We start from the raw sequence: 27927 nt of genomic DNA, 5'->3' as shown, positions 1-27927 counted from the left end.
GGGAGAAGATTGGTTGCTAGGGGCTTGTGCAGGCAGGGGTGTAACCCGCTCAGGGTGCAGGGAGGGGCTGTGTCTGAGGGGGTATCGTTGCTGCGGGGCCCATCCGCGCACTCAGTCCCTAGTTGGCACAATGGGGACAGCTCCACTCCTTCTGGCACCTTGCTGTCCTATATGGTCATTGTGGCCACTGGCACGCAGTGGTTCGTGGGCACCATGGGCTTACACCTACCTGATCCTGGAGGGCGCAGCAGCTGTAACCCAGCCTACATGGGGAAACTGACCTGGGTGTACAGAGTGCCTGGTGTCACTACTTTTCCCCCCGTAGCGGGCTTGGGGACAGGGTGGTGTGGCAATGTCAGGCGCTCTGTGCATCCAGGTCGGTTTCCCCACATGGGCTGTGCTGTGAGGTGTCAGGAGCTGCTCTCTTGCCCTCCCTTTACGGCCCACGATTTGAGAACCCTTAGTACAGGCCAGGCTTTGATCCCTGACCTGGGCCAGGCTGGCTGGTGTCATGTGCTGCTTCATCTTGCTGAGCTGGCTCTGGCTGCTCATATAGGTAGCATTTGTTATCCTCACCATGAGTGAGTTGCTTTCCCCTGTCCCTCATTTGTTGGTCATAGAAATGATCTGCCACCTCTGGGATGCACCATGGAGAGCTGCAAACAAGATGCCCACTTCTGCCTCCCTGCTGCTGGAAAAATTCTGTTTCAAGGTTTTTGTGTGCCGCGCCCCCCTCCCCCTTCTTCCCCCACCACCCTGGAGAGCTGGAAATTTATGTGCAAGCTGAGATTATCAGATAACACATGGATTCTAGTAACTGGGGCCAGACATGCTGAACCCGTGGAAAAAAAAACAGAACTTGAGCTTGTTTTTGGCTTAATTGGCATGCGAATTGCTTGTTGGCTAGTTTTTTGGCTTGTAGCATGTTGCTGCTTTTTTTTTGTGATCAGCTCCCGGCAAGTGGGGTTAAGTGGAGGAGAGAGTCGGGATGCACAGCGGGCCCATCACAGTCCCAGACTGCACGCCAGGGGTCTCTAGTCACATAGTGTTGGGGTTTTTAGGGATTGGCTTGTTTTGGCTTTGTTTTGAAATGGGATTAGGTTAATTTTTGGCTTATTGTGAAAGTCGAGGTGCTTATTTACGGCGTGAAAGTTGGCAGTGTGACTGGATCTCTGAGAAAAACACAGAAAATTTTGTTTAAAAATAATCTAGATGCAAATAGAAAATTGTCAGATATATCACAAAATAATGTGCAATACCCATGTTCCAGGAATTCCTTTCTCTTTTAGAAGCCAAACGTAGATTCAGGCTCGTGATTCTTTTCCAGAGACAGTCCAGATGTTAGCTTTTATATTGCTATAAAACACAGTTTAATCTGGATTTTTCTTTTTTGATTTTGTTGCATTCATTACTGTAAGTGGAATAGTTATCCTTATATATTTAGCTGACTGAAAAGTCATATAATTATTCCTGAACTGGAAATATGCTGGTACTAAATGTGAAGTTTCCTCTTATTGTCTGATTGCATAATCTCAGAATTGCTGATTCTATATATAGCAGATTAGAAACTAAATAGTTTGAAAAGGTTGTTCAGCAACTTGTTTTCCTAGTATCTGAGCAGGTTGAATGAATATATATGGTATAGTTTTGGTTTAGCTTTAAGTGTTTGTCATACTCCAAATACAGTAACTCCTCACTTTAACATCCCAGGTTACATTGTTTTCGTTGTTACGTCATTGATCTATTAGAGAACTTGATCGTTTTAAGTTGTGACAGAAGTGAAAGTAAAGCTGAAGACTTACTTATACGGGGGCTGGGCCTTGGGCGAAAGAGGCGGGGCTGGTCAGTGTTCCCCAGCCAGCCTTGCTACACTGCCAGGCCCATGCTGCCAAAGGCTCCAGCAGTGATTTAAAAGGCCCAGGGCTCTGGCTGCTGCTGTCCTAGCAGCAGCCAGGGCCCTTTTAAATCACTAGCCCTGGGGCAGCTGCTCCTTTTTTGCCCCCTTCCCCCCTCGCAGTGGCTGGGATGGGAGGGCGGGGGGCAAAAAGGGCAATAACATTAAAGCATTGCTGCAGTAGCACTTTAAGCAGAATCCTTTGCTGTGGCAGCACTTTAACATCTCCTCCCCCGTCTCTCCCCACAGGGACCCAGCAGGGTTGCCGACGGGTAGGGGGACGCAAAGGGGCAGCAATGTTAAAGCTGTACTGGCTTACTTTAACCCCTGAGTTGTGCTATGCTCCCTTATAATGTTGTTTGGTAGCCGCCTGCTTTGTCCACTGCTTGCAGGAAAAGCAGCCCGTTGGAGCTAGCTGGTGGGAGCTTGGAACCAGGATGGGCTGTCAGCCCTGTTAAGTTCCCTGTGCAGCAGCCTCCCAGTAGGCTATCAATTGCTGGGCAGTTCAGGTGTCCCTCTCCCCACTGCTGTGTACTGCTCCTGCCCTCTGCCTTGGAGCTGCTCCCAGGATCCTCCTGCGTGCTGGAGAGAGGGTTCAGGGGGAAAGAGGGGTGCTGATGTCAGGGTGTCCCCTGCTCCTGTACTCCATCTCTGCAGAGGGGACAGGACTCAGGACGAAGGGAGCTTGTTGCCAGTAGCTGCTGTCTCAACTTACTGATCTATTTAAAAAGGCAGTGTACTTAGAGTGGAGTCAAGAGGGGCAGTGTGCGTCACTCACACTCTCACATGCACCCTCTGGCACTTTGGAAAGTGGAGGGAGTGGTGCGCTCCAGTGGGATAGCGTGGGTTCATCACCACGTTCAGTTTCTGCAGAGAATGTTTCCAGCCGCTGTCATGCGTCTGTTGTGTGTCCTCCCTTCATTTGTGTAGCCTCACACTCTACAAGGCAGCATTAACAATGTGTTAACCCTTGAGGGCTCAGCCGAGTACTAGCTTGTGATTTAGCAGCAAGGCATTCCCTGGGAAATATCCCACCCTTTGACTCCGTCACCTCAACCAAACTTCACAATCATCATTCCTGTGTACAGTATTAAATTGTTTAAAACTTATGCAGTGTTTGTTGTATATTAGACTTTTGTCTGGTGAAAAAAATTTCCCTGGAACCTAATTTACATTTACATTAATTCTTATGGGGAAATTTGATTAGTTATACATCGTTTTAAGTAGCATTTTTCAGGAACAGATCTACAACGTTAAGTGAGGAGTTATTGTACAAAATTATGAAAGAAATCTTTGTACTTGGTATGAGCTTAAAACTATTTCATTAGAATTGAAGCACATCACTCGTCTCACTAGCAACTTAGTCTTTCCCACTTTTAGTGTTTGCTCCGTTTTGAGGTTGCTTAATAGTAACTATTTTGTGAAATGGAACACTTTTTTTCCCTGCAACTAATCCACACATGTTAATCTCTGTTCTATGGATATTTATTTGATCTTGAGTAGAAAAGCTGCCTGTCCATGGCTCTCTAACCCTTAAATGGAGTGTCACTTTTTCCCTGGAATGTTATTTGTGGTTCCAGAATACAATGGGCCATTTACACACTACAGTGAAACAGAAGCATTGCTGCCCTGCTCCCACTATTGCCTTAAAATGTTAGTGTGAGGCTAAGGTAGTTTGAAATGGAGACACAATGTAGTAATTGATATTATTATATATTCAGATTTACGATATATTAATTCTCAGGGAAGTGTTCTGCTGCTGCACTGGATGTCCTTGCCAATGTATTTCGTGATGAACTTCTGCCACACATTTTGCCCCTTTTGAAAGAACTGCTGTTTCATCCAGAATGGGTGGTCAAAGAATCAGGTATCTTGGTTCTAGGAGCAATTGCTGAAGGTAAGAAAAATTTGCACTCATGCCCTAGCAAAACTCGAGTATAACTAACCCAGTGGCCTACAACCTTTTTACTAACAAGATCACTTTTTTTTAATGTAAGTGCAACCCAGGATCTACCCTGCCCAATTCACTCCATCACTCCCTTCGTCTGTTGCTTGCTGTCCCCCACCCTCACTCATTTTCACTGGGCTGAAGCAGAGGGTTGGGGTTCAGGAGGGGATAGGGATTCTGGGATGCGGCAGAGGGGTTTGGAGTGTGGGAGGGGGTTCCAGGCTGAACCTGGGGCAGAGAGTTGATTTGCAGGAGGGTATGAGGAGTGCAAGCTCTGAAAGGGAGTTTGGGTGCAGGAGGGGGCTGGGACAAGTGTTGGGGTGCATGAAGGGGTTTGGGGTGTTGGTTCCAGGATGGGGCTCAGGGCTGGGGGTTGGGGTGTGGGCTCCCACCAGGCGGTACTTGTCTCAGGTGGTGGCACAGTGGGGTAAGACAGGCTCCCCCTCTCCCTGCCTGTCCATCCATCCATGTTGTCATTTCCCCCCTTCTCCCGCTCCCCTCAGCGTGGAAGGGGCCAATGCTCTCCCGTGGCACCTAGTGAGGGAAAATGTGGCTCTGTGCGCTGCCCCTCTGCAGGCACTGCCTCTGCAACTCCCACTGGCTTCAGTTCCCCATTCCCAGCTGCTGGGAGCTGAGCGGATGGAGCTTGCAGGCAGGAGGAGCATGTGTAGACCATCTCCCCTCTCGCTGGGGCATGCTAGCTGCTTCTGGGAGTGTCATGGGGCTGAGGCAGGCAAGGAGCCTGCCTGAGTGGGTCACTCGTTTTTTGGCCTGTTCTGTTCATTTCTTCTGAAGCACCTGGCACTGGTCACTGTTGAATACTGGGCTAGATGGACCACTGGTCTGAAAAAGTATAACCATTTTTCATGTTCTTAATTTTGGTTTTGAAAACAATTCAAAAAAATCTCCTGTTTTGAATAATAGGACTAAAAACAGTTAAGAAAACAACTGTATTTTAAAATTTTGTAGGACGTTCTGTAGAACTGTAGGACAATCATAAAAGCATGTTTTGTCCTTATATCGGAGGGTGAAACAATTAAACTTTATTAAAAAAAAAAAAAAAAAAATCTAAATTGTTAAACCAAATAAGCTGCTATGTGAGACTCAGATTCTCATTGTCCAAAAAATTTGGATTGGTTATGCCTTCAGGTTTAAAGAACATTTGTAATATGCTTGGTATATTTTAGTCCTTACTTGACATTTCTGTTTGGCTAGCTGTTTGCAAGGATTGGAATCTTTTTCTCTCTGATTTGATTACTGGTTGAGGGCTAGTGCTTGGGAAAGCTTATTAATATGCCTGAGTGTTTATAGCCCAAAGATACTGCACTTCTAAAGTACTAGTGTATCTGTGTTGGTAAAACAAAAATTTCTAGCTGTGTTTCCAGCCTCCTCTCATCATCTTCTCTCAAATGTGTCTGCCTTCTTCCACATTGCTTGTTAGGCTTGTTATGCCCTTCTAAAAGCTGTTTGCCATCTGTATCTTACTCATATTCTACTAAAAACTCATTAAGGATACTTTACTTTTTTTATCCCCATCAAGATTGTCTTACAGACTTATTGACTATTGCTCTTGTCACACGTTGCCTTCTCCTCCCCACCCATCCCTTTTATCACAATCGCTTCTTGTTTAATCAGTAAGGTTAAGATTTTATCGTGGTTATTGTTAGTAAAAGTCAGATGGGGTCGTGGGTAATAAACAAAAATTAATGAAAGCCTCTGATCCATCTTACTTCTACTAAAAATAATGGGGGAGGCATCTGACTGGGGGATGCTATGGGAGGAGGTGGGCCTAGAACCCGCAGTCCTGGTGACTGGGCCTTCCGGGTGCCTCTCGGTCGATGTCTCTCCCTCTTCCTCTCACGCAGCTGGGTGCTGAGCAGAAAATGTCAGCTGTCTCTGAAAGTCATGGAATCTGTGTAATCAGATTTATATTTGGTGTATACTCCTCAGGACATGGACTGTTTCTTGTGTGAGGCACTAAGCACACTGAGTCCTTGAAAATATAATAAATACTGATAAAATAGCTGATTTAGGTTGAAGTTTTCTATGTAACTTTTTTGGATCATTGTCAGCCCTCTTGTGAATGTGAAAACAAGTGACCTTCTGTTTTTCAGACTCCAGTGAGAGTATCACAGTAGAGGTGCGAACATTTAGTGCAAATAACTTGCTTGTGACTGTGCAGTGCATGCAATAAAAGCAGTACCATGTCCTCAGGAGGTGGGGATGTGAAACTAGTGAAGTTTTATAATCATTACTCAATTACAACAAAATAATGGAAAATATTTAGTCACCCACACTAAAAAATCTAGTCATTCTTGTTACTCTCTTGCTCCCTCACGCTGTTCAATTACAGTATACTTTAGCCAGCTCTGAGGGTTAGAGACTCTGTATAGTTTTCAAGCTTGTTTTCCTGTTTTTTTGATGATATACATCTATATTTTTAGTCCTAGTCTTTCATGAAATGTTGATGTTTAAACTGACACACAACCCTTATCTCCTCCAGTCTAGCAGTGCTTTTTTTTTGGCATTGATTTAGGACTTAATGTAGCTGTAGCCCGTTCCAAACCTTGGAACAATGTCATTTTGAGTCCATTATGTAGCCCAGGAATTACACTCAAATCTAGCACTTACAGATTTACCACGTTCACTGATACTAAGATATTAAAAGTTAAGGATATGTTAGTAAACAAAAAGCAGGGAAGATCAAAGCTTTGCTTTTCATCCTGCCTTGGATGTTGAAATGTTCCTATGTATATTTACTCTACAACTGACTTGTGGAAATTCACGGTTAAAAACTGTGTCAAGTATCAGAGGGGTAGCTGTGTTAGTCTGTATCCACAAAAACGAGACATCTGAAAAAGTGTGTTTTTACCCACAAAAGCTTATGCCCAAATAAATCTTAGTCTTTAAGGTGCCACCGGACTCCTTGTTTTTACAGTTAAAAACTGTGAAAAATCAAAACAGTTTAATTTTGGATAGACCATAAATAAATTTTTGTGGTTTTATCAGCAAAACAAAAAAATGAAAACAGTTCTTCGAGTGCTTGCTCACATGGATTCCGTTCTAGGTATGTACATGTCTGTGTGCGCAGATGTTGGAGATTTTTTTTGCCTTAGCGGTATCCATAGGGCAGGCTGTGGTGCCCTCTTGAGTGCTGGTGCCTAAGAAGAGCTTGAAGAGTGACTCTATGGCACAGAGCAAGAGGGGCAAAGGACCCAGTTCAGGCTGCCAGCCCACACTGGAGCCACGTGGGGATGACACGCCCACCCCCACCCGATGGGGTCTTCTAGCCCCCTGAAGGATCTGGCACTGACACCAGGGAGCGGTAGGGGATCTAGACTGGTGGCAGGGCTAATGCCTTCCCAGGCTCTTCCTGGTGCCTCTACCAGTGCCTTCCTGGCCCAGATGCCAATTCAGGATATCTGCAGGGCTGCTACACAGTTGTCTGTCCAGACATTTACGTCTGATTATGTGCTTACCCAGCAAGCCCGAGACAATGTTGACTTTGGCAGAGCAGTGTTGCAAGCTGAATGATCGTGAACTTGGAGCCTGCCTCCAGGGAAACTGCTTATGAGTCACCTAGAAGGGGATTGACATGAGCAAACACTTGAGGATGGGAGGGAAAGGTTGCCTACCTTTTGTAATTGTGGTTCCTCTTAGAGTGCTTGCTTACGTCAATTCCATTCTAGATGTGTGTGTGCTCATGTGCACAGTTGGAGGTTTTTGCCTTAGCGGTACCCATAGGGTCAGCTGTAGCGCTCTCTTGAGTGCTGGGCTCATGTGTTGGTATACTAGGCGCTGCCGACTGTACACCCTCTCAGTTCCTCCTTACCGCCCGTGACGGTCGGAGTGCCTTGTCTTGCATCGCAAAAGCGTTTGAATTCTTACAGTCCATTGTTCTGTCTCCTTTGTTGTTAGTTGATAGGTACTTAGTTAGACCTTTTAAGTTAAATGTTAGAGTAGTTGTTTAGGAGTTCCCCTCAGAGCAAGACATGCCCTGTTCCCCTGGCTTTGAGCCATGTTCATTGTACAGCTGGCCGATCCCCAAACACATTAATCAGCTCTTGTGGAGCTCACTAAATGGGTAAGTCCCACAAAAAGGACAAGCGCAGGATCTGCCAAAGCTTTCACCCTTGAACTCAAAGAAAGAGCGATCCGCTTGAGGTCCCTCCTCATTGAGGCTGCACTTTGTCCTACCTCAGAGTACTTTTGTTCAGACTCCATGCCCAGCACCTCGGTGTCAGCACGTTGCACACCACTGGCACCAGTACCCTCCGAGCACCATTCCCCTTCCCGATGCCTAAGAAGCGGTTGAAGTCAGTTGGCCCACCAGCATCGTAGAAAAAGGGGGCTTTAGACAGAGGGCCTGTGTCTGGTCATGGGCCTGACCCAGAGCTGCTTGGGGGTACCACTGAGGTCAGACCTCCTGGTCCAGCCAGGATCCTGCCTCTTGACTCCTGGGAGCAGCAGGAGGTCCCAGCCCCTAGCTGGGTCATCTGTGCCCAAAGGGGGCCTGACGGCCAAAGAGCAAGCAGGTCAAATGGCATCACAGACGCCAAGCCATGCAACTGACCAGGCCAAGGCCTTGGCATCTACGGGCAAGCTGGGTATGGGACTGCCCCCTAAAGCAGCTAAGCGTCCCCGATCCCTGGACTATAGGCCTTGGATCCTGGCACCGGAGCCTCTGTCCCGATTTAGAAGACACAGGTTCCTAACGCCAGGGTTTCCGCCTGAGAGGCAGAGGACACCTGAGTCGCGACACTGATCTACATACCCATGGTACTGGGTCTCCTGCCAGAGTTTACTACATGCAGATCACCATTGCCTAGGCAGTCTCCCAGATGTCCATTACCCCTGGTGCAGGATTGTTCCAGGTTGTGGCACTGTCTCCAGCTCCTCGGTACTGCTCTTTGGGCAGGCACCAGTCTTTGCCCTCTCCTTACCAGTCGCTCATGAGGGTCAGTTGGCAGATTCAGGCATCTATAGCTCTGCCCTTGTCACCGGAAGGGCAGTGGTCTAAGCCTGAAGGGGAGTTGAGCCCCTTGCTTATAAAAGGTGAATCGCCACCAGTTCAGGAGACCGGTGCAGCAACAGGGTGGAGGCAGGGTCAATAGCCTGTTCAGTGGCAGTACCGGAACCCATGGGGTGTACCTGTTATGCTGGTCCCGTAGTCTCACCGTTCCTCCCAGGCTGCATCAGACAAGCTGCCCCCAGCACATCCAGCACCCGAGTCACAACACAGTGCCGAATCCGACGCGGGGGCAACACAGTGTGCCCCAACTCTCAAGGAGCCATCCACGGACGAGCAAGGGGAAGCAGACCCTCCCCCTACTGTGCAGTCATCTTTGTTGTCTCTGGACCAAGTGGTGGTGGGACCCTTGCAAAGGCAAAAGGGGGCCTCAGACCCATTCTGGACCTGCGCTGCCTCCACAAGTCTCTCAAGATGTTAGTTTCACATGGTCTCTGGGGTGCAGCGGCATCCTGATCTGGTTTGCTCCAACTGTCGTGAGCTGGGGCTGTTGATAAAGGAGAAGACATCAGTCTGAATGCCTGTACAATGCTGAGTTCATTGGAGTGGTCCTCGCCTCTACTCAGACCAGAGCCTTCCTCCCTGAAGCTCTGTTCCAAGACATGGCAGACCTGATCTCATGCATGCAAGCCCATCCTCTTACCACTGCGCTCACTGCCTATGATTGTTGGGCCACATGGTGGCCTGCATTTACATAGTCAGGCATGTGTGGCCCTGCCTCAGGCCCCCTACAGGCTTGGCTAGTGTTGGTCTATGTCCCCAACAGACAGAGCATGGACTGTGTGATCAAGATCCTGGACCATGTACTGTCGTTACTCACATGGTGGCGGAATCCTGCATCGGTGTTGGAGAGGGTTCCCTTCATAGCTCTATCCCTGCCAATGACCCTCTGATGCCTAGGACCTTGGGTGGGGAGCCCACCTGGGCAAGCTCAGCACGCAAGGTCGTTGGTCGAGTCATGATTGCTCCCTGCACATCAACGTAAGGGAGCTCTGAGCAGTTTGCCTGGCCTGCGAAGCTTTCCTACCTCACGTAGAAAGCAGGGTGGTCCAGATCCTGACTGACAGTGCACTGGCTGTGTTGTATAGCAACAAGCAAGGTGGGGCTAGGTTATCTGTGCTTTGTCAGGAACTCCAGGCTCTGGAACTCCCGTATACAACACAGCATCCATCTTGTAGCCACATCTCCCTGGGGCCAGGAATGCTTTGACAGATTGCCTCGTCAGGACCTTCTTGTCTTGCCGCAAATGGTCCCTCCATCTGGAAGTGGCTAGCTTCGTCTTCCAGAGGTGGGGAACTCCTCAGGTGGACCTATTCGCGTCCAGTACAGATTCTACTTGTTCTGGGGGATCGACAGAGGCTCCCTGTCAGACGCTTTTCTGCTCCCGTGGTTAGGGGCTATGTTGTATGCTTTCCCTTCGGTGTCACTGATTCTCAAAGTCCTCATGAAAATCAAGCAGGACAGGGCAAAGGTGATCCTTGGCACCAGCTTGGCCACACCAGCACTGGTTCAGCACTCTGCTGGACGCTTAGTGGCTGCTCTGTTATGGCTGCCGCTCAGGCCGGACTTGCTATCCCAAACCACGGCAGTCTTTTGCATCTGAACCTTTAGATGCTGCACTTGATGGCTTGGTTGATGCATGGTTAAATGCAGAGGAGCAGGAGTGCTCGGCTGCTGTTCAGCAGGTCCTATTGGGCAGCAGAAAACTCTTCACCAGAATGAGCTACATGGCCCAATGGAAGTAGTTTGCTTATTGGACCTCGAATAAAGGTATTCGGCCCAAGCAAGTCTTGTTGCAGTTGATTCTGGATTACCTTCTGGACTGCAAGCTCGAAGACCTGTCCCTTTTGTTTATCAGGGTCCACTTGGTGGTGGTTTTGGACTTCTGTCTGCTGCTTGAGGGTAAGTCGGTTTTTGCCCAGGACATGACTGTTAGGTTCCTCTAGGGCCTCGAGCGCCTTTATCCGCACATTGGAGATCTTTCAGCCATGGCATCTGAATCTTGTGTTGTCATGGCTTACTGGACCCCACTTTGAGTCTCTGGCTTTCTGCTCGCCCCTTCTCTGGTCCTGAAAGGTTGTGTTACTTGTTGCAATAACATCTACCCACCAGGTGTCTGAGATTAGAGAGCTGACCTTGGAGCCATCCCATGCGGCCTTCTACCGGGACAAGGTCCAGCTGCGGCCATACCCAGCTTTCCTGCCCAAGGTGGTCTCAGTTTCCTATGGACCAGGACATTTACTTACCTGTCTTTTTTTCCTAAAGCTGCATAAGTTGGAGGAGGAGCATAGATTGCACTCCCTAGACTTCAGGAGGGCACTAGCCTTCTGCATTGAAAGGACCAAGCCATTCTGCATGTTGACGCAATTATTTGTCGTAGTGGCCAACAGGATGAAAAGTTGTCCAGTGTCCATTCAAAGAATTTCTTCTTTGATCACTGCCTGCATTCACTGCTGTTATGATCAAGCCAGAGTTCCACCTCTGGTGATCGTAACTGCTCATTCAACTAGGGCGCAAGCCTTTTTGGCAGTTTTCCTAGCCCAAGTGCCTATCCAGAGCATCTGTAGGGGGACACCTGGTCATCAGTCAACACGTTCACATCCCATTGCGCACTTACTCAGCAGCCCTGGGATGATCCTGGCTTCGGTAGAGTAGTACTGCAAGCTGCTAGACTGAACTCTGAGCCCACCGCCAAAGATACTGCTTTTGAATCACTTAGAATGGAATCAGCATGAGCAAGCACTCAAAGAAAAAATGGTTACCTATCTTTTTGTAACTGTTTCTCGGTGTGTTGCTCATGTCCATTCCATTACTCACCCCCCTATCCCTCTGTTGGAGGAGTCGGCAAGAAGGAACTGAGAGGGTGTAGGGTTGGCAGTTCCTAATATACCCAACACGAGTGTGGCACTCAAGAGGGCACGACAGCAAACCCTATGGATGCTGCTAAGGCAAAAAATCTGACGGCCGTGCACATTGGCGCACGCACACCTAGAATGAAATGGACATGAGCAATACCTCTCAACAACAGTTACAAAAGGTAGGCAACTGTATTTTTCGAACCACATTAAATATTTAGCTTGGCCTGAAATTAATAGCTTGTTTAGTTTTTGGACAGTTAACTACTTTTTTTTTTAAATTAAACTCAAGGAAAATTTGAAAACTCTACTTACAAAACCACTGGAAGAGATATTGGTGCCCTAATACCCTATAGTGCTGTAGTTAGAGGTTTTGCCTGGGATGTAGGAGTTCCAGATTCAGGTCCCTATTCTGCCTGATTTGGAGCAGGGATTTGAACTTCGTAGATGAGTGATCCTAACTACTGGGATACAGGGTAATTGTGGGGTGGTGTCTTTGTCCTGTTGAAGCTGTTCTGTTCTATTTTGTTTAAATACTTAAACATTAATTGGCCCAGAGGGAGTGAGAGTTATACTCTGTTGTCCAGTGGTTAGAGGACTCCCTCTCCACCTTTTTATTTATTCTAGATGAAACTATTAGAGGAATTCATGTCAAATTCACCAATAGGTTTTGGTCAACTCTGAACTACAGTTTTGGTAAATGAACTATTTGTCCAAATATTTTAACCTAGCTCTACTTAGTTGTATTGCTTAACAGCAACATTCTTTAATGGATATGTCTTGTTTTGTCAAGAGTCTTGCATGAATGCCTACTCCTGCTCATTCATCATCATTCCTGTCTTCTCCAACATGTGGCACTGATCTTGTCTGTCTCTTCCTACTTCTGTTCACCCACTCTTTGTCCCCCCTTTTCCCCAGAACTCCCAAGAGAGGAAAAGAAGGTCCTAACTATGTAGTGCACCTATGGATAAAAAATACGGTACTAGTTGCTTGGGCTGAAAGCAGTTAGGCAGCTCTGCTCCCTGCTGCTGCTCCTTGGAAATTGAAAGGGTAGGAACATGGCTAAGAACATTGCTAAGATCTCTGTGTTGGATACTTCCAGTGGAGAGCAGTGAAGGAGTAGGACAGCCTAATTCTCCTTAACACAGGAAACTGGCAGTATTAATTAACCATTAAGGAGCAGACCCTTAGGGAACTGTAGCCCATATTCTTATAACTGAGGCGCTAAACTTCTGTGTCTTATCAAACAAAGTAAATTAACACAAACTTGCAAACTAACTTTATTAAGCAGATGTGCTTGTTAAACTACCATTAGCACACCAAGGCTTTTGAGTATCATGGGAGCAGTGGAAGATATTGATGATTTTGGATGAAAATGGATTGACAAGTTGCAAAAAGTAATAAGCTGTTGAACAGATAGTAAGGCCTTCCAGGCCTGATTGCCTGTTGGTAAGATATAGTCTCTTTTTTGGCATCTTTCAGATTGTCTCAATAAAGAGAGAAATATTAAGACAGTTATTTTAAGCCTTTCTAACAGCAGTATTTTACATTACATATTTTTGTGTTTGTAGGTTGCATGCAGGGTATGATTCCATATCTTCCTGAACTAATCCCTCACCTTATTCAGTGCCTCTCTGATAAAAAGGCTCTTGTGCGCTCCATTACATGCTGGACTCTTAGCCGCTATGCACACTGGGTAGTTAGTCAACCCCCAGACACGTACTTGAAGCCATTAATGACAGAGTTGCTAAAACGTATCCTTGATAGCAACAAGAGAGTACAAGAAGCTGCCTGCAGGTAAGTCAAGAAAGTTATTGTACTTGGTATGCGTAAAATAAGTACTTTAGTAACTTATTTAAAAAATAAATAAATAGGCATAAATTCTTTTTTTAATTTTTTTTTCTGTATAGTGAACTTTACTCCAAATGTGGTAGGGTTCATAAGTCCCTCTTGGTGATTTTAGTTCATTTTGAGATGTCCAGTTTGATCTCTAAATGTGCTGGTTACGGCACTAAAGAACTTTAGTACAATAAGGGACATTTTGTACTAAAGTTGATTTAGTACTTGATTTTCATTATTAAGTGGTAATTTTGATGTTGCCTTAAAAGGAAAGGCTAACTTTGTTACTGATTTGCATTCTTGTATGTGCAAGATCAGTGGCAATGAAAATGGAAGACAACTATTGCCACTGATCTTGCACATACAAGAATGCAAATCAGTAACAAAGAATTGTTACATAGAATTATGTAAATAGATTAGGTCTAATGCAGAATTTCTGAAATTGTGGGTCACAGTTCTTGCAGGGGTCATGAAAGGAGGTCTTGAGAGGCTGTGCAATAATATAACTTTATTTTTAAAAACTCAGCAAACTTAAAATTGCTCCTTAAAGTGGACAACTTCATGTAAGCTTTTGTACCCAGGAACACTACAGTTTCAGTGTAGGCTATTGCTGGATATGTTTGTGTGCAGCAGGCTGTGAGAGTCTCTGTTACTAAAACAGTATTAAACCTATAACCTTCCTGTGCTTGGATTTACTATTTTAATTGTATTTGTATTCCTCTGATACCTAAAGACCATAGCCAGGATCCAGAGCCCCATGGTTCTAGGTTTTCTACAAAATTGAATACACATCCTTGTGAAAAAGAGCTTACTCTTACAAAATAGAGAGATGTTAACAGACACAAAGTACTACAGCAAAATATTTACAAGTACAAAACTTGTTAAAATTTTTTTCCTTTTTATTTCCCGAAACCTATCCACCTTTTCAGCCAATCTGATCGGCTGCTTACGTAAAATCCTTTCTCCCTGCCCTCTTACAGGGATAACTTTCCATCCTTTATAGAATGACCCAGAACCTGCTGACATAAGAGTGTCTACTTCACAAGTTTTTAACCCACAAACACAGCGCAAGTAATCCAAACTGGCAATGGCAAACTGTACAGTTAGAGGTCCAGTAACTGTAATCACTGAGGACCATGGGCAGTGATAAAGGGGTAATTGGGAAGGTTGGATTATTTCATGAAATGGACAGTGGCGAGCTGTCATAGTGATGGCTTGCAAGAAAAAATGTAAAGCAGCATGGTTTTACATAGATTGAGCCAACACCCTGGGTTGTAATATATTCTGAAGTGATGGCTGCTAAAAGTATGAGGCTTTCAGAGTTGCTGCAGCATTTAGAAATCAAACATCCTTTGAAAAATAATCCTGAGAATGAGTTTGTGAAAAATTTGAAGCCTTGGGAAATCAACAAGGCTTGGTTATTCAAATTGATAGTGTCAATAGGAATGTCTTTCAGGCATCTTATTTGCTATCTTTACAAATAGCACAAAAGTATAGGATGCAGCATTGCAGAAAATGTTATTTCTTGTGCAGCAGACAGTATTTCAAGGCCTGAAGCAGCTACCATACTGAAAAGTTCCATTGTTATATAATACTGTCTATTTTCAGATCTGTGTAATTTCTTCATAACCCCAAACATAAAACTTGTCCCTTTGCCAGTAAGAAATTTCTTGGGTATTCCCAGCCCCAGGGACAGTTGTACCTGTACAGTTCTAACCTGCTTGCTTTTTAATGCCTTTTAGGAGGAATGCCTGTGGGTACCAAATAACATAATCACTGCCCACCTACGGTGTGCTATGGTTCCATTGTGATGCAGGAAGACAGCCGTTCTTTAGCTGAGAGTAGTAGTAGTAGAGGTGCTTGATCACTTTTTGTAAAGAGAGTAGCTTTTTAGCATCCAGGACAGACTGTAGCGCATTAATCTGTACTTTTTTGACCCAATCCAGGCCAATTAAATCTTTGCACTATCCAATCATGTGTTCTTTCTGCCATAAATGTGCCTGTGGAATGGCATACTCCATCTCTAGGACCATTTCTCTACATGTTTAGGGATTTGATTCCTATGGGGCCTACTTTCATATAGTGTGTGTCTATGTAAAACTGCTCTTTTTTCCCAAAACTGGGGGGGGGGGGGGGAAATCTGTTCCCTCTACTGGCTCATCATTTGACTTTTGCCACTTCTGCTCTCCACATCTGTGTTTTATATCCATTTTGTCTTAGATTGTGAGCTTCTGAGAGCAGGAACTGCCTCCTCATTAGGTTTAGACATTGTCAGGCAGAGTGGAGTTGGGGCCTCTAGGTGCTGCTATAGTACAAATAAATACCCTATTATATCTGAACTGATGAACAGCTATTGTTAGAGTTCCCGCTGCTTCAGTTAACCCACTGCAGCTATATTTATAATAGTACCTCTGGTTTTCCCCATTTGCGTGATAGGCTTTAAGAGAATGTGTCTGAAATTTATGTTCACCAGAAATGTTAAAATTGTGCCCCTTTAAACTTTTAGTTGAAAAGTTTGGTTGCCTGGATATCAGTGCCATTGTAGAAACACATTTCAGATTAATTTTAAAGGGGCAAACTGCTTAAGGATATTTCTTCACTTTGAGTGGGAGTAGCTCAAGGAGACCTATTCAATCTAGCTATCATTGAGCTAGTGTGCTAAAAAATAAAGTGTAGCAGGGCAGGGGCTAGTTGCACCAAGTGTGCGCTCATCACAGATGCTAGGTATGTGGGTTGGTTAGCCCTTCCAGATGCTTTCACTGCTGTGGCTACATTCTGTTTTTTGCACGCTAGCCCTCATTGAGCTAGCGGGAGTATATCTTGAGCTGGAAATACCATCCAAACCCTAAATGGAAATGTCACCTTCTTAATTATATTAATTTAACAATCTGACTTCTTGTTTTGCTCCCTAGTGCCTTTGCTACTCTAGAAGAGGAGGCTTGTACAGAGCTTGTTCCTTACCTTGCATATATACTTGACACTCTGGTCTTCGCATTTAGTAAATACCAGCATAAGAATCTTCTCATCCTTTATGATGCCATAGGAACTTTAGCAGATTCTGTAGGACATCATCTAAACAAACCAGTAAGTATTATTTGTATTCTGTATAAACCACTGTCATAGTGAAACAATAACATCATGAGTATCCTACTGCAGTACAGTGTGTAAGATTTTAAATGAAATCTTTATTAAAATCTATATAATGCAAAAAACCCTGACTTTCCTTTTATACTGCTGCAAGGATACACTTGGATTACTGAGTATACTAATATTTTCTGTTTTAAATATAGGGAGTCATATCTGTAGAATCTTTCAAAAAAAGAACACGTTTAATTGCAGTCAGTGTATAGGGTTAGTGAAATGTTAAGTTTGTGATATTGAATTTCTTAAAATCTAACTCCCATTGTACTACTTTTGACTAGGTGGGAACCTTAAAATATTAAACCACACTCAGCATTGTGCCTAGTCTGCATTTTTTTTTAAATGTCACTCAATACCATACTGAAACCTAAGGCTGCTTGACCTACACATGCTCATGTACTAAGGCTGTAGAACCCTGCTTAGCAAGTTCTGCTGTAGAATATTTTTCCTAAGCAATATTTTTTTAAAAAATGAGTGCTTAAGACAAGTCTCTCTCTCTCTCTCTCTCTCTCTCTCTCTCTCTCAACTCCTTTCAAAAATCATTAGCTATGTACAGGTTTTGAATGTAAATGCTTCAGAATGCAGGAGATTGTTAAACTTTCCATCACCAGTCAATTATCTGTTTAGTCATATTTTCTCTGGGGAAGAACTGGACCACTGAACATGGAGCTTTCTCGTTGTGTTTCCCTGTCGCTCCCTTCAAGGTTTGTAGTGTTTTCCACCTGTCTTCAGTGTCAAGGGTGTATAGACTCTTGCCCTACTGTGCACGTGAGTTCATGGAATCGTGTTGAACTATTCTCTCATTCCTTTTGGAGGGCCATTGCAGCAGACTGTAGTAAGATGAGGCCCTGAAACATTGCACTGCTAAGCAAAAGCTGGGCTGTGAGCCAGAGGCAGGACTTACTCACAGAAGTTGGCAAGAAAAGGGTTGTTAGAGGCTGGTGCATCCACAGAAAAGTGCTAATAAGAGGAACTTGTGGCAAGATGACATCAGGACGCTCCACAGACATAACCAGGAACAGGCATCTTAGACAGGGTCAAAATGACAGCGTGATGGATAGATTTGTCTGTTTGAAACAACATGATCAAAGGAGGAGACAGCACCTTAATGAGCCAGGGGGCTGTACTTCAGTATGTCACTAGGGATGAGTAATCTGTCCTGTAACTGTATAAAAGTAGGTCCTGGAGTCTGCATCTTTGTCCAGCCTAGGGGGCAGTGGAGTGTCCCACCACTGTTTGAGCTGCGTTCATTGCCAAAGGGCACATTTTCGTAGTATATACTGTAGAGTCGGTAGGGAACTATTACTGTGCTTCATTTCACAATAAACCTGGCTTGAGTTCCTTCATACCTTACTAGAGTCTGTGGTCTTTGGGGTTCTCTCGGGGTTTGCTGTGTCAGCTATCTGCGCAGGGCCAGGGCAGCACACAAAGGGAACACGCATGCAGCCGACTGTTATCATCGAACAAGAGCAGAGCACCACACCGGTAGCTACTGACAACACGGAATATTGCTGCAAATGTAGATGACATTTACACTGTGTCCTGGAGGATCTTACTTGGATTCCCAGTTACAGTAATTTCACCCCTTTGATAGACATTAGGTGGTTGAGACAGTTGCATTTTGGGAATCTGAAGGAATTGGGGAGGGATAGCTCAGTGGTGTGAGCATTGGCCTGCTAAACCCAGGGTTGTGAGTTCAATCCTTGAGGTGGCCATTTAGGGACAAAAATCTGTCTGGGGTTTCGTCCTGCTTTGAGCAGGAGGTTGGACTAGATGACCTCCTGAGGTCCCTTCCAACCCTGATGATGTACGACTCTGTGACTAAGGGATTGTGTTTTGATCCCTGTATTGATAGGCATAATGATTCTTGGCAGTAACATCACATTCCAGACATTAAGTAGCTTGTGTTTCAGTGGTCTCATTTGGGGGTCTTGTTTTAGGAATGTAAAGCATCAGTAGACAGCAGTTCTACTTGTTGCTTCATGTTGTTTGCTATATAATTGGTGTTCAGTAAGATAATTGCCATCTGTAACATTGGGACTAGAGGAAGACTAGCATTGTAGTTAATACACTGGACTGTGACTGAGACTTTGGGCAAGTCACTTCACTTCTAGATGCCTTTGTTTTGCCAGTAAAATGAAATTACCTTTTCTCCAGACGGGCACTTGGTTCAACACAAGACAAAAGGTAATTAAGGGGTAGTGATGTGTTCAGTTTCAGATGTAGGAGGTACACTACTTGAAAACTGGATTTGTGTGTACTTTCCTTGATTTTTTTTTTTTCTTTTTTTTTGTTTTTGTTTTGGGATGAGTTCGAAGAGTTGCTCTATATGGGTAACGGGATGAGATTTAGGTGTGCCATATTGGAGGCCTGAGTTCTGTTCCAAGTTCTGCCAGACATGATGCTCATGCAACATCTGTCTACCTATAAATGGGGGAATGAAACTTCCCTGTCTTAATAATCAAAGTCTCATGCCCTTGCCTTGTAAAGATTTTTGAAGTGCACAGCATTAACATCAGTCAGTGGGTAAGGTGAGATTGCAACTTGTGGTCTGCTGGCTCCAAACCCATGCATCTTACTCTACATCTAAGGGAGTCATGGTGTTCAGGAGCAGCACAGCAGGAGAAAAAGAAGAATCTGTTTTGCCTGTGTTCTGTCCGAACCTCTAGTTCTGTGTGCATTGAATGGATGCACTGCAGGAGAGTGAGCAGGGCCTGGAAGTATGCATGTGTTTGGAATTTTCTTAAAATTCAGTTACAAGTAATCCATGTGTGCAAATGGAATTTTTTGTTTCCCCCAGGGCTCATCATGAAACCTATGCAATGTTGTTGAATTAAGAAAACAATGCACCTTTTTGACCCAAGGGATATCCTGAAAGCAACTGAAAGCCGAAGGTTATAATGGAAAGTGTTAAAGGTTGCTACTTCTGTTCCTGTAGCTGTAGTATAGAGAAGATTAGGTGCTTCTGTTTTCACTTTCTCACATAACATGGATGTTCACTTGTCCTTGTATCTGACTAGCCCTCATCAAATTAATGATAAACTTGTGCACTGAACAGTAAGGGTTTATAGAAATGTCTGTTTAGTCCTGTTTTTGAATTCTACTATGGAACTCAATGGTATCTTTGTGGCAACATGTTCCACAGGTGATTTGTGCAGTGTGTGTGTCTCAGAGAGAGAGGGAATGACAGTAAAAATATTTTTACTACCTTTTCAGTTTCCTTGCCATTATGGGGATCTGCACCTTCTTTTGAGTCGTCTGATACTGGTTACTGTTAGCAACAGCATACTGGAGTGGATGGAACCCTTAGAGGCTTCGGCTCATGATGAACACTGCCTACACTGCTCCCCTTGCTATGTTGTAGACCGTGTCTAGTTCTTTCCCCTTGATCCCATCACTTGTCTGTCCCATTTTATAGGACAAGACTGTTCTAATCCCAGTACGCTCTGGATATCGGTACAGCTAATCTTGTAGCTCCCCATTCTTTAAGCAACTATGAGCACTTCAAAATATTCAGTCTCTCAGTATTCCAGTTGAGACTTCTTTGCCTCTCAGTCTTACAACAATATAGTCACATGTCCATCTCAAAATTTCCTGCAGCTTGCTGTTGGTCCACAGTATGCTGTGGCCCTTTAGTGCAGTGCCAGCTCTGAAAGTTTCTGTCTGGCTCCAGAAACTTAATTCTTTCTTACAGTATCTTCTTCGACTGAGCTGTATTATCAATCAGCAAAAGCAAATTCATTCCAACTCAGTGAATGATTTATCTGGGAGACTGCCTTGATGGTAGTCTCCCATTTTCTGTGAGAGAGAGCGCCATTGATCTAGCAAGGTATCAAAGCGGATCCCAAGAGCCAGATGTTCTCCAGCTTCTTCATCTTCTTGTTAGAATACTTAAGTTAGGACCTGTGGGATGACTGAAAATGGGGGGGAAAGCAAAGACGAAGGAATGCTGATGCTACCTAGTATCTCCCAACTGTCTTCAGATATTGTAGAAATGCTAATTCACAGTGCCATCAACCAGGCTCTTCATTCCTCTGCTTCACCTTCCAGACCTTTGTCTCAGGTGGAAGTAATCATACTGTTCCAGATGCTCTATCTTATATTCTGATTTGTGAGAAGTGGCTCTTGAAACAGCTGGACTGACTTTCACAGTGATGGATGCTGGTGAGGTGAAGAGAGCTGTTTGCCATCTGGGTGGTTTACTTCATCTTTGATCACTGTTTGGGCTGGTGGTTGGCCAATGAATGCTTTTTCTCAGATCTTCGAGTTTCTTAAACCGGTGTTAGGTAAGGGTGTCTGAACCTGCTGAGAAGATAGGTTTCAGCAGTGGGAGCTGTTAGGATAGGGGTAGTAAATAGGTGGACTGTGGGCTAAATCTGGACTGTCAGGTGCTTTTGAATGGATCCTGACATCTTTTTATCGTTGTTGTTTTGTTGTTTTCTTTGGAGTCTAGACCTTAACCAAGAAATTTAGACCTAGACAAAAATAATTGACTACACCTGTATTAGGAAATACCTCTTGCCTCTTAGTGTCCACACTGTCAGGGCAGTAGAACAGAATTCAGTTAAACTTAAATATGCTGTCCTTGGAAACTAAATGCAAAGCTTAATAGGCTGTCCACTTCCCCTCTCAAGTCCCTAGTATCTGCATCCTTAGGACTATTTTATTGCCAGTCATTTCTGTTGACTGTTATCTCTCTGCTGAGAGTGGTTGAGCCAATGGCCCTCTCTTGTTGCTTCCCCTTATCTTTCCCCATGTTGTCTCCTGGTTCCCAGCATCGTCTCCGAAATTAGTGTCCTGATTTCCTGTGGAGCTAAGGATTAATTTTCCTTCCTATTGTCCTCCCCCAGCCTTATTTAAGGGATATGGCTTGGCATTCCTTAGATGGAGTCCTGAACTTTTACTTATGTAGTAGAGTGTAGGATCTGACACCGTGTTTGTCCTATAATATGGACCCAAGAAAGAATGGAAAATGGACAGCTGTGTCATTAATAGGAGAATTCAGAGACAATATGCCTCAGAGAAGAACTGTCAAGCAGCCTCTTGGTATATCTTGGCACAGCTGAGCTTCCCTCAGGGCACCTTTTTAGGCATAGGTTCCTGAGTGTTGTAGTCCAAGGATACTCCACTAGTTACCATGACATCATCGATTGATACTGTTATTGCTGGGCAATGCATTTTTAGAGTATATGAGTGAAATTCTGGCCACACTGAAGTCCACGGTAAAACTGTTGATTTCAGTAGGGTCAGGATTTCACTCTATATTTTTTCAAGTCCAGAAAGTCAGATTAAGTAAACTTTTTATATTGGGTGCATTGTAACTTTACAATAGAAAAATATTTCCTGTGTGTAAAGAGGGCATTTTTAATTATGATCACTTAGCTGGTTTTGGTACACACTTAGTGGTGTGTGTATGTGGCGTGGAAATAACCTTTGTGGAAATCTCTGTATGGATTAAACTATAACATGGGAAAACTGAATCTCAAAGAATAAATGCAAAAAACGAGGAGTACTTGTGGCACCTTAGAGATTAACAAACGTATTTGAGCATAAGCTTTTGTGAGCTAAAACCCACTTTATTGGATGCATGCAGTGGAAAATACAGTAGGAAAATATATATACACAGAACATGAAAAAAGGGTGTTGCCATACCAGCCGTAACGAGGGTAATTAATTAAGGTGAGCTATTAGCAGCAGAAGAAAAAATTTTGTAGTGATAATCAGGATCCTACAAAATTATCACTACTTATTGATTATCATTACAAAAGTTTTTTTCTTATGCTGATAATAGCACACCTTAATTACCCTCGTTATGGTTGGTATGGCAACACACATTTTTTCATGTTCTGTGTATATATATTTTCCTACTGTATTTTCCACTGCATGCATCCAATAAAGTGGGTTTTAGCTCACAGAAGCTTATGCTCAAATACGTTTGTTAATCTCTAAGGTGCCACAAGTACTTCCTCGTTCTTTTTGCTGATACAAACTAACATGGCTACCACTCTGAAACAGAATAAATGGATGTTACTGAAACTGCCTCTTGTGAGCAAAGTTGTCAGTGATGGTGTATCTATTGGCACCTAATATATAGTGGTAAAAAGGTAAGCTTTGTTAATACATTGATGTTTCCTAAAATCTAATCCGAGAAATATCAAACTGTGAACTCATTATGAAACTTCATAAATAGTCATGCAGGGGAGACAGTTGTTTACCATTATCAGAGTTGAAACAATTGTAGTAATTTCACCATTGATATGTCGTAAGGACCTTTTTTGTAAAAGAGAAAATGTGAGGTAAAATGAGAAGAGATCATGTGTTCCATCCAGACTTCTGAGGTAGACAACTTGGGTATTTTGGAATTCAGTATTCCATCAGTTAATCAACAATGTTTTTCCTCACTACAAATAGGAATATATTCAGATGCTAATGCCTCCACTAATCCAGAAATGGAACATGTTGAAGGATGAGGATAAAGATCTCTTCCCTTTGTTAGAGGTAAATGTTACAAAGTATTTTGGTGTGAAATTGTATAGGTTATCCAATCTCTTTTCTTCTAAGTTGATTTCATGTTATAAATATGTTTAATATAAAGCAGTCTGGATTTTGTTGTGGGGAATCTTTTAATGATCTGAATTATAATAGTTCATAAATTAGGGTAGCTCTTACAAGAATTATCCTTTCTTCTGAAAAGACTTCAGGTTGAGTGTGTGACTGTAGAGATTAGGCATAGTGGTAAAAAGGTTAATTATGGAAAAAGCGAGTTCTGCATAACTCATTCATTTTGATTTGGAAAGAGAGAAACTTCCCTTTTCTGTGATTTAAAGATATAGCCATTTGAGGAATATCTCCTCCCAGAGCAAAGATTTTAGGTTAGTTTCGCTGGAGTCCTTGTGTTCTTCTACAGCATTTTTTACTGCCTATCTTTTATTCCCACAACTTTGCTTCCATAGAACAACTGGGAGGCGCTCCCAGTTGGACACTGTCAGCCATCTCCTGTAAACTGAACATTCTCCTTCAAAATCTGTGGCATGAAAATTATTAGCCCAGTCCTAAACCAGGTTTTCCATAACGGTAGAATGTTATACTATTGTCTGAAATAGTGGCTGCCCAAAATGGTTAGATTTTTCTCTTCTCTATATTTAAGTAGGGCCTAGAGAAAGAAAAAGTATACATTTTCATTATCACGTGTACATTGCTTTTGTATTCCAGTGCCTGTCTTCGGTTGCCACTGCCTTGCAATCTGGCTTCCTTCCATACTGTGAACCCGTGTATCAGCGTTGTGTAAACCTGGTACAGAAGACTCTTGCACAAGCCATGGTATTTTTCTATTATTTCCAGGATTTGTAGATGCAATGGGTATGCAACTGCTTGTGTATTACGCTGGGATTTATAACATGTTCATCAAACAACATCTGACTGAAGTTATAAAACATAAACTAATTCCTGATTTGCATGCATAGCATAGAGAGAACTCAATCTGTTTATATTGAAGGTGCGTGTTTTTAACCAGTGTTTTATTACAGTTGCACAATGCTCAGCCAGACCAATACGAGGCACCAGATAAAGACTTCATGATTGTGGCTCTTGATTTACTTAGTGGCTTAGCTGAAGGACTTGGAGGCAACATTGAACAGCTAGTGGCTCGCAGTAATATCTTGACACTAATGTACCAATGCATGCAGGTGAGAAGAAATTTTTTTGTAAATCCTGGGATTTAATTTTTTTAAATAAGCCTAGTGCTAATCAACTTCTTTCTTCTCCCTTTGTGGGATTTTTTTGGTTTGTAGGATAAAATGCCTGAGGTACGACAGAGTTCTTTTGCCTTGTTAGGTGACCTGACAAAGGCATGCTTTCAGCATGTTAAGCCTTGCATAGGTATGTTCCTTTTTTTAATATATATATATATATATATAGATTATGTCGTTAGCTTATTTCTAGGGCTGTCAAGCGATTAAACAACAATAGAATACCATTTATTTCAATATTTTTGGGTGTCTTCTACATTTTCAAATATATTGATTTCAGTTACAACTTCGGATACAAAGTGTGCAGTTCTCACTTTATATTGATTACAAATAATTGCACTGTAAAAAACCAAATAGTATTTTTTTCAGTTCACCTAATGCAAATGCTGTCGTGCAATCTCATTATCATGAAAGTTAAACTTACAAGTGTAGAATTATGTACCTAAAAAGCATTTTAAAAAAAATTGTAAAACTTTAGATCCTACAAGTCCACTCAGTCATACTTCAGACAGTTACTTCAACAAAAAAGTTTTACCTTTGCAGGTGATAATGCTGCCCGCTTCTCATTTACAATGTCACCTGAAAGTGAGAACAGGTGTTCTCATGGCACTGTTGTAGCTGGTGTTGCAAGATGTTTACATGGCAGATGCGCTAAAGATTTATATGTTCCTTTATGCGTCAACCCCCATTGCAGAGGACATCTGTCTATGCTTATGATGGGTTCTGCTCAATAACAGTCCAAAGCAGAGTGGACCAACGCATGTACATTTTCATCATCTGAGTCAGATGCCACCAGCAGAAGGTTGATTTTCTTTTGTGATGGTTTGAGTTCTGTAGTTTCTGCGCTGGAGTGTTGCTCTTTTAAGACTTATGAAAGCATGCTCCCTTCCTCGTCCCTCTCGGATTTTGGAAGGCACTTCAGAGCTTCAGATTCTTAAAGCATCTGGGTCGAGTGCTGTAGCTATTTTTTAGAAAAATCTCACATTGGTACCTTCTTTGTGTTTTGTCAAATCTGCAGTGAAAGTGTTCTTAAAACGAACATGTGCTGGTCATCATCCAACATCTGCTATAACATGAAAGCTATATGGCAGAATGCGGGTAAAACAGAGCAAGGAGACAACAATTCAGGAGAACCTCCCCCAAGGAGTTCATTCAGTCACAAATTTAATTAATGCATTATTTTTTTTTAACAAGCATCAACATGGAAGCACATCCTCGGGAATAATGGGCAAAGCATGAAGGGGCATGTGAATGTTTAGCGTATTTGGCACGTAAATACCTTGCAACACCAGCTACAAAAGTGCCATGCGAATGCCTGTTCTCACTTTCAGGTGACATTGTAAATAAGAAGCAGGCAATGTAAATGTAAACAAACTTGTTTGTCATAGCGATTGACTGAACAAGAAATAGGACTGAGTGGACTTGTAAGCTCTCAAGTTTTACACTACAAGTTACACTCATAAATTGACAAATACTATCTCATTTTTACAGTCTAAGTATTTGTAATAAAAATAGAAAGTGAGCACTGCACACTTCGTATTCTGTGGTAATATAAATCAATATTTGAAAATGTAGAAAAATATCCAAAAAATTAATAAATTTAAATTGGCATTCTACTTTTTAACAGAGCGATTAATCGACAGCGCTACTTATTTCACATGTTGATAGCTGAAGAAAAAGATGGTGGTATCTTCATCATGGACTAGATTGATTCTCTTGGTGGTGGAAGGTCTTCCTGTTCTGGGGAAATGGGCAGTATCAGTTACCAGACAGCTAACTCGTTAGTCAGTTCCTCTCACTAGGGGGTGGGTGCTGTTAAGGGTAGGAGTAGATATCCTAGTTCAAAGTATCACATAGGACCGGTAGTAGTCGCTTCCAAGGCTCCTATGGAGGCCTGATAGCAGACTTGAAAGCTGCCATCCCACAGCAGAAACCTTGATGGGGAAGAGAGGTGGCAGTACCAACCATCCTCTGAGTCGGGGTAGTCAGTAGGCAGACTGCCAGACACTTTTGAACATACCCCAAAATCTTTATTTTTATTTATACATAAATTTATTTTACTTATCATTTTTTATTTTCTTCTTCTCTGGAGTCTGGACTTTGACTATACTTTGACCAGAAATTTGGACCTTAACAAAAAATAGACTATCCCTGCTTCTGAGTGAATTAAGCACACTGGGCCAGACTGGTGCAAAGTTCAGTTCTTCTTCGAGTGCTTGCTCATATCCATTCCAAGTAGGTGTGCGCGCGCCGCGTGCACGTTCGTTGGAAGAATTTTCCCCTAGCAACACCCAGCAGGTCAGCTGGCGCCCCCTGGCATGGCACCACTACAGCACCGAATATATACCCCTGCCGACCCGTCCGCTCCTCAGTTCCTTCTTACTGCCCGAGTCGGTCGTTGGAACAGTGGAGTGCAGCTTAGGTGATCTCCACTTCCCTAGCTCTTCACCTGTTCTTCTATGTCTTGTATTTATAGTTCTAGTTAGAGTTATAGTTGTTATTAAATAGTGATAGTTGTTAGTATAGTTAGTTAGAGGGCTGGGGTTTACCCCTCCTCACCCCTCCCAGGGCCCGGGCTCATGCCTAGCTCACCCGGTTTCAAACAGTGCTTGGCCTGTCGCTGGCCGATGCCTACGGGAGGCCCTCATGATCGCTGCCTGAAGTGCCTGGGGGAATCCCACCTAACGGACAAGTGTTGTATCTGTAAGTCCTTCAAACCGCGGACTAAAAAGGAGCGGGACTCTCGCTTGAAGCAGTTCCTGATGGAGGCGGCCCTCACTCCTCCAGCTCCGGCACCGAGTGCCGCGCAGTCCGCACCGGGGAGAAGTGCTTCATCGGCACTGGAGACCGTCAGCACCATCGGAACACCCCGGCACCAGCCATCTCCGGCACCGAAGCAGGCCCAGCACCGCTCCCTCTCCCCGAGGGCCAAAAAGCCTAAGACTCCTGCGGCTCCAACCTTGGCACAGCAGTCCGAGCATGCCAAACCGAGCCGTCTGGCACCAACAACTGCCGCAGCACCGGTAGTCTCTGCACCGTCGATTCCAGCCAGACAAGAGCTGTCGAGTCCGGTGCGTGACAGCTCCCCGGCACCCGCCTCTGTTGAGCTCGTCGTTCCCACCACGCTGGAGACCTTCACAACGGCGAGGGAACTGATTGCTCTGACGGAGCCCACCCTGCCTCAACCCCCGGCACCGCCGGTGCGGGTCCTCCCATCAGCGGGAAAGCCTGCCATGGTCAGACCATCATCTATCGAGGCAGCAGGCAGACACCGCTCGCGATCGAGATCCTGACACTGCTCCTGCTCTTATCGCTGGTCAAGATCCAGGCGCCGCTCGCAATCCCAGTACCGATCCCCCTCTCGGCACCGGTCGTACTCGCGGCACCGGTCCAGATCGCGTTCTCCGGACCGGTATTCAGCACGACGATCTAGCTCCCGGCACCGTTCCCGGCGGAGTCGATCACACCACCGC

The 27927-nt window shown here is 44.0% G+C and overlaps 1 protein-coding gene across 8 annotated transcripts in view; it reads left to right on the top strand.

The window, feature by feature from the left end:
- Positions 1–27927, top strand: part of TNPO1 (transportin 1) — a 179205-nt gene that overhangs the window by 105385 nt on the left and 45893 nt on the right. For all 8 annotated transcript variants that reach the window (XR_012656094.1, XM_032771660.2, XM_032771656.2 and 5 more), the window contains exons 12-18: positions 3639–3791; positions 13298–13523; positions 16478–16649; positions 23118–23204; positions 23919–24026; positions 24233–24391; positions 24497–24584. Coding sequence is in view for 7 of the 8 variants with exons in the window: in XM_032771660.2 (XP_032627551.1) it covers positions 3639–3791; positions 13298–13523; positions 16478–16649; positions 23118–23204; positions 23919–24026; positions 24233–24391; positions 24497–24584 (993 nt within the window). In the remaining variant the exon portion in view is untranslated. The remainder of the gene's footprint in view (positions 1–3638; positions 3792–13297; positions 13524–16477; positions 16650–23117; positions 23205–23918; positions 24027–24232; positions 24392–24496; positions 24585–27927) is intronic.

The sequence above is a fragment of the Chelonoidis abingdonii genome, chromosome 6, assembly GCF_003597395.2.
Source record: "Chelonoidis abingdonii isolate Lonesome George chromosome 6, CheloAbing_2.0, whole genome shotgun sequence".
Classification (NCBI taxonomy): Eukaryota; Metazoa; Chordata; order Testudines; family Testudinidae; genus Chelonoidis; species Chelonoidis abingdonii.
Note: the sequence above shows the minus strand (reverse complement) of the source record. Positions and strands in the feature narration are given on the sequence as shown.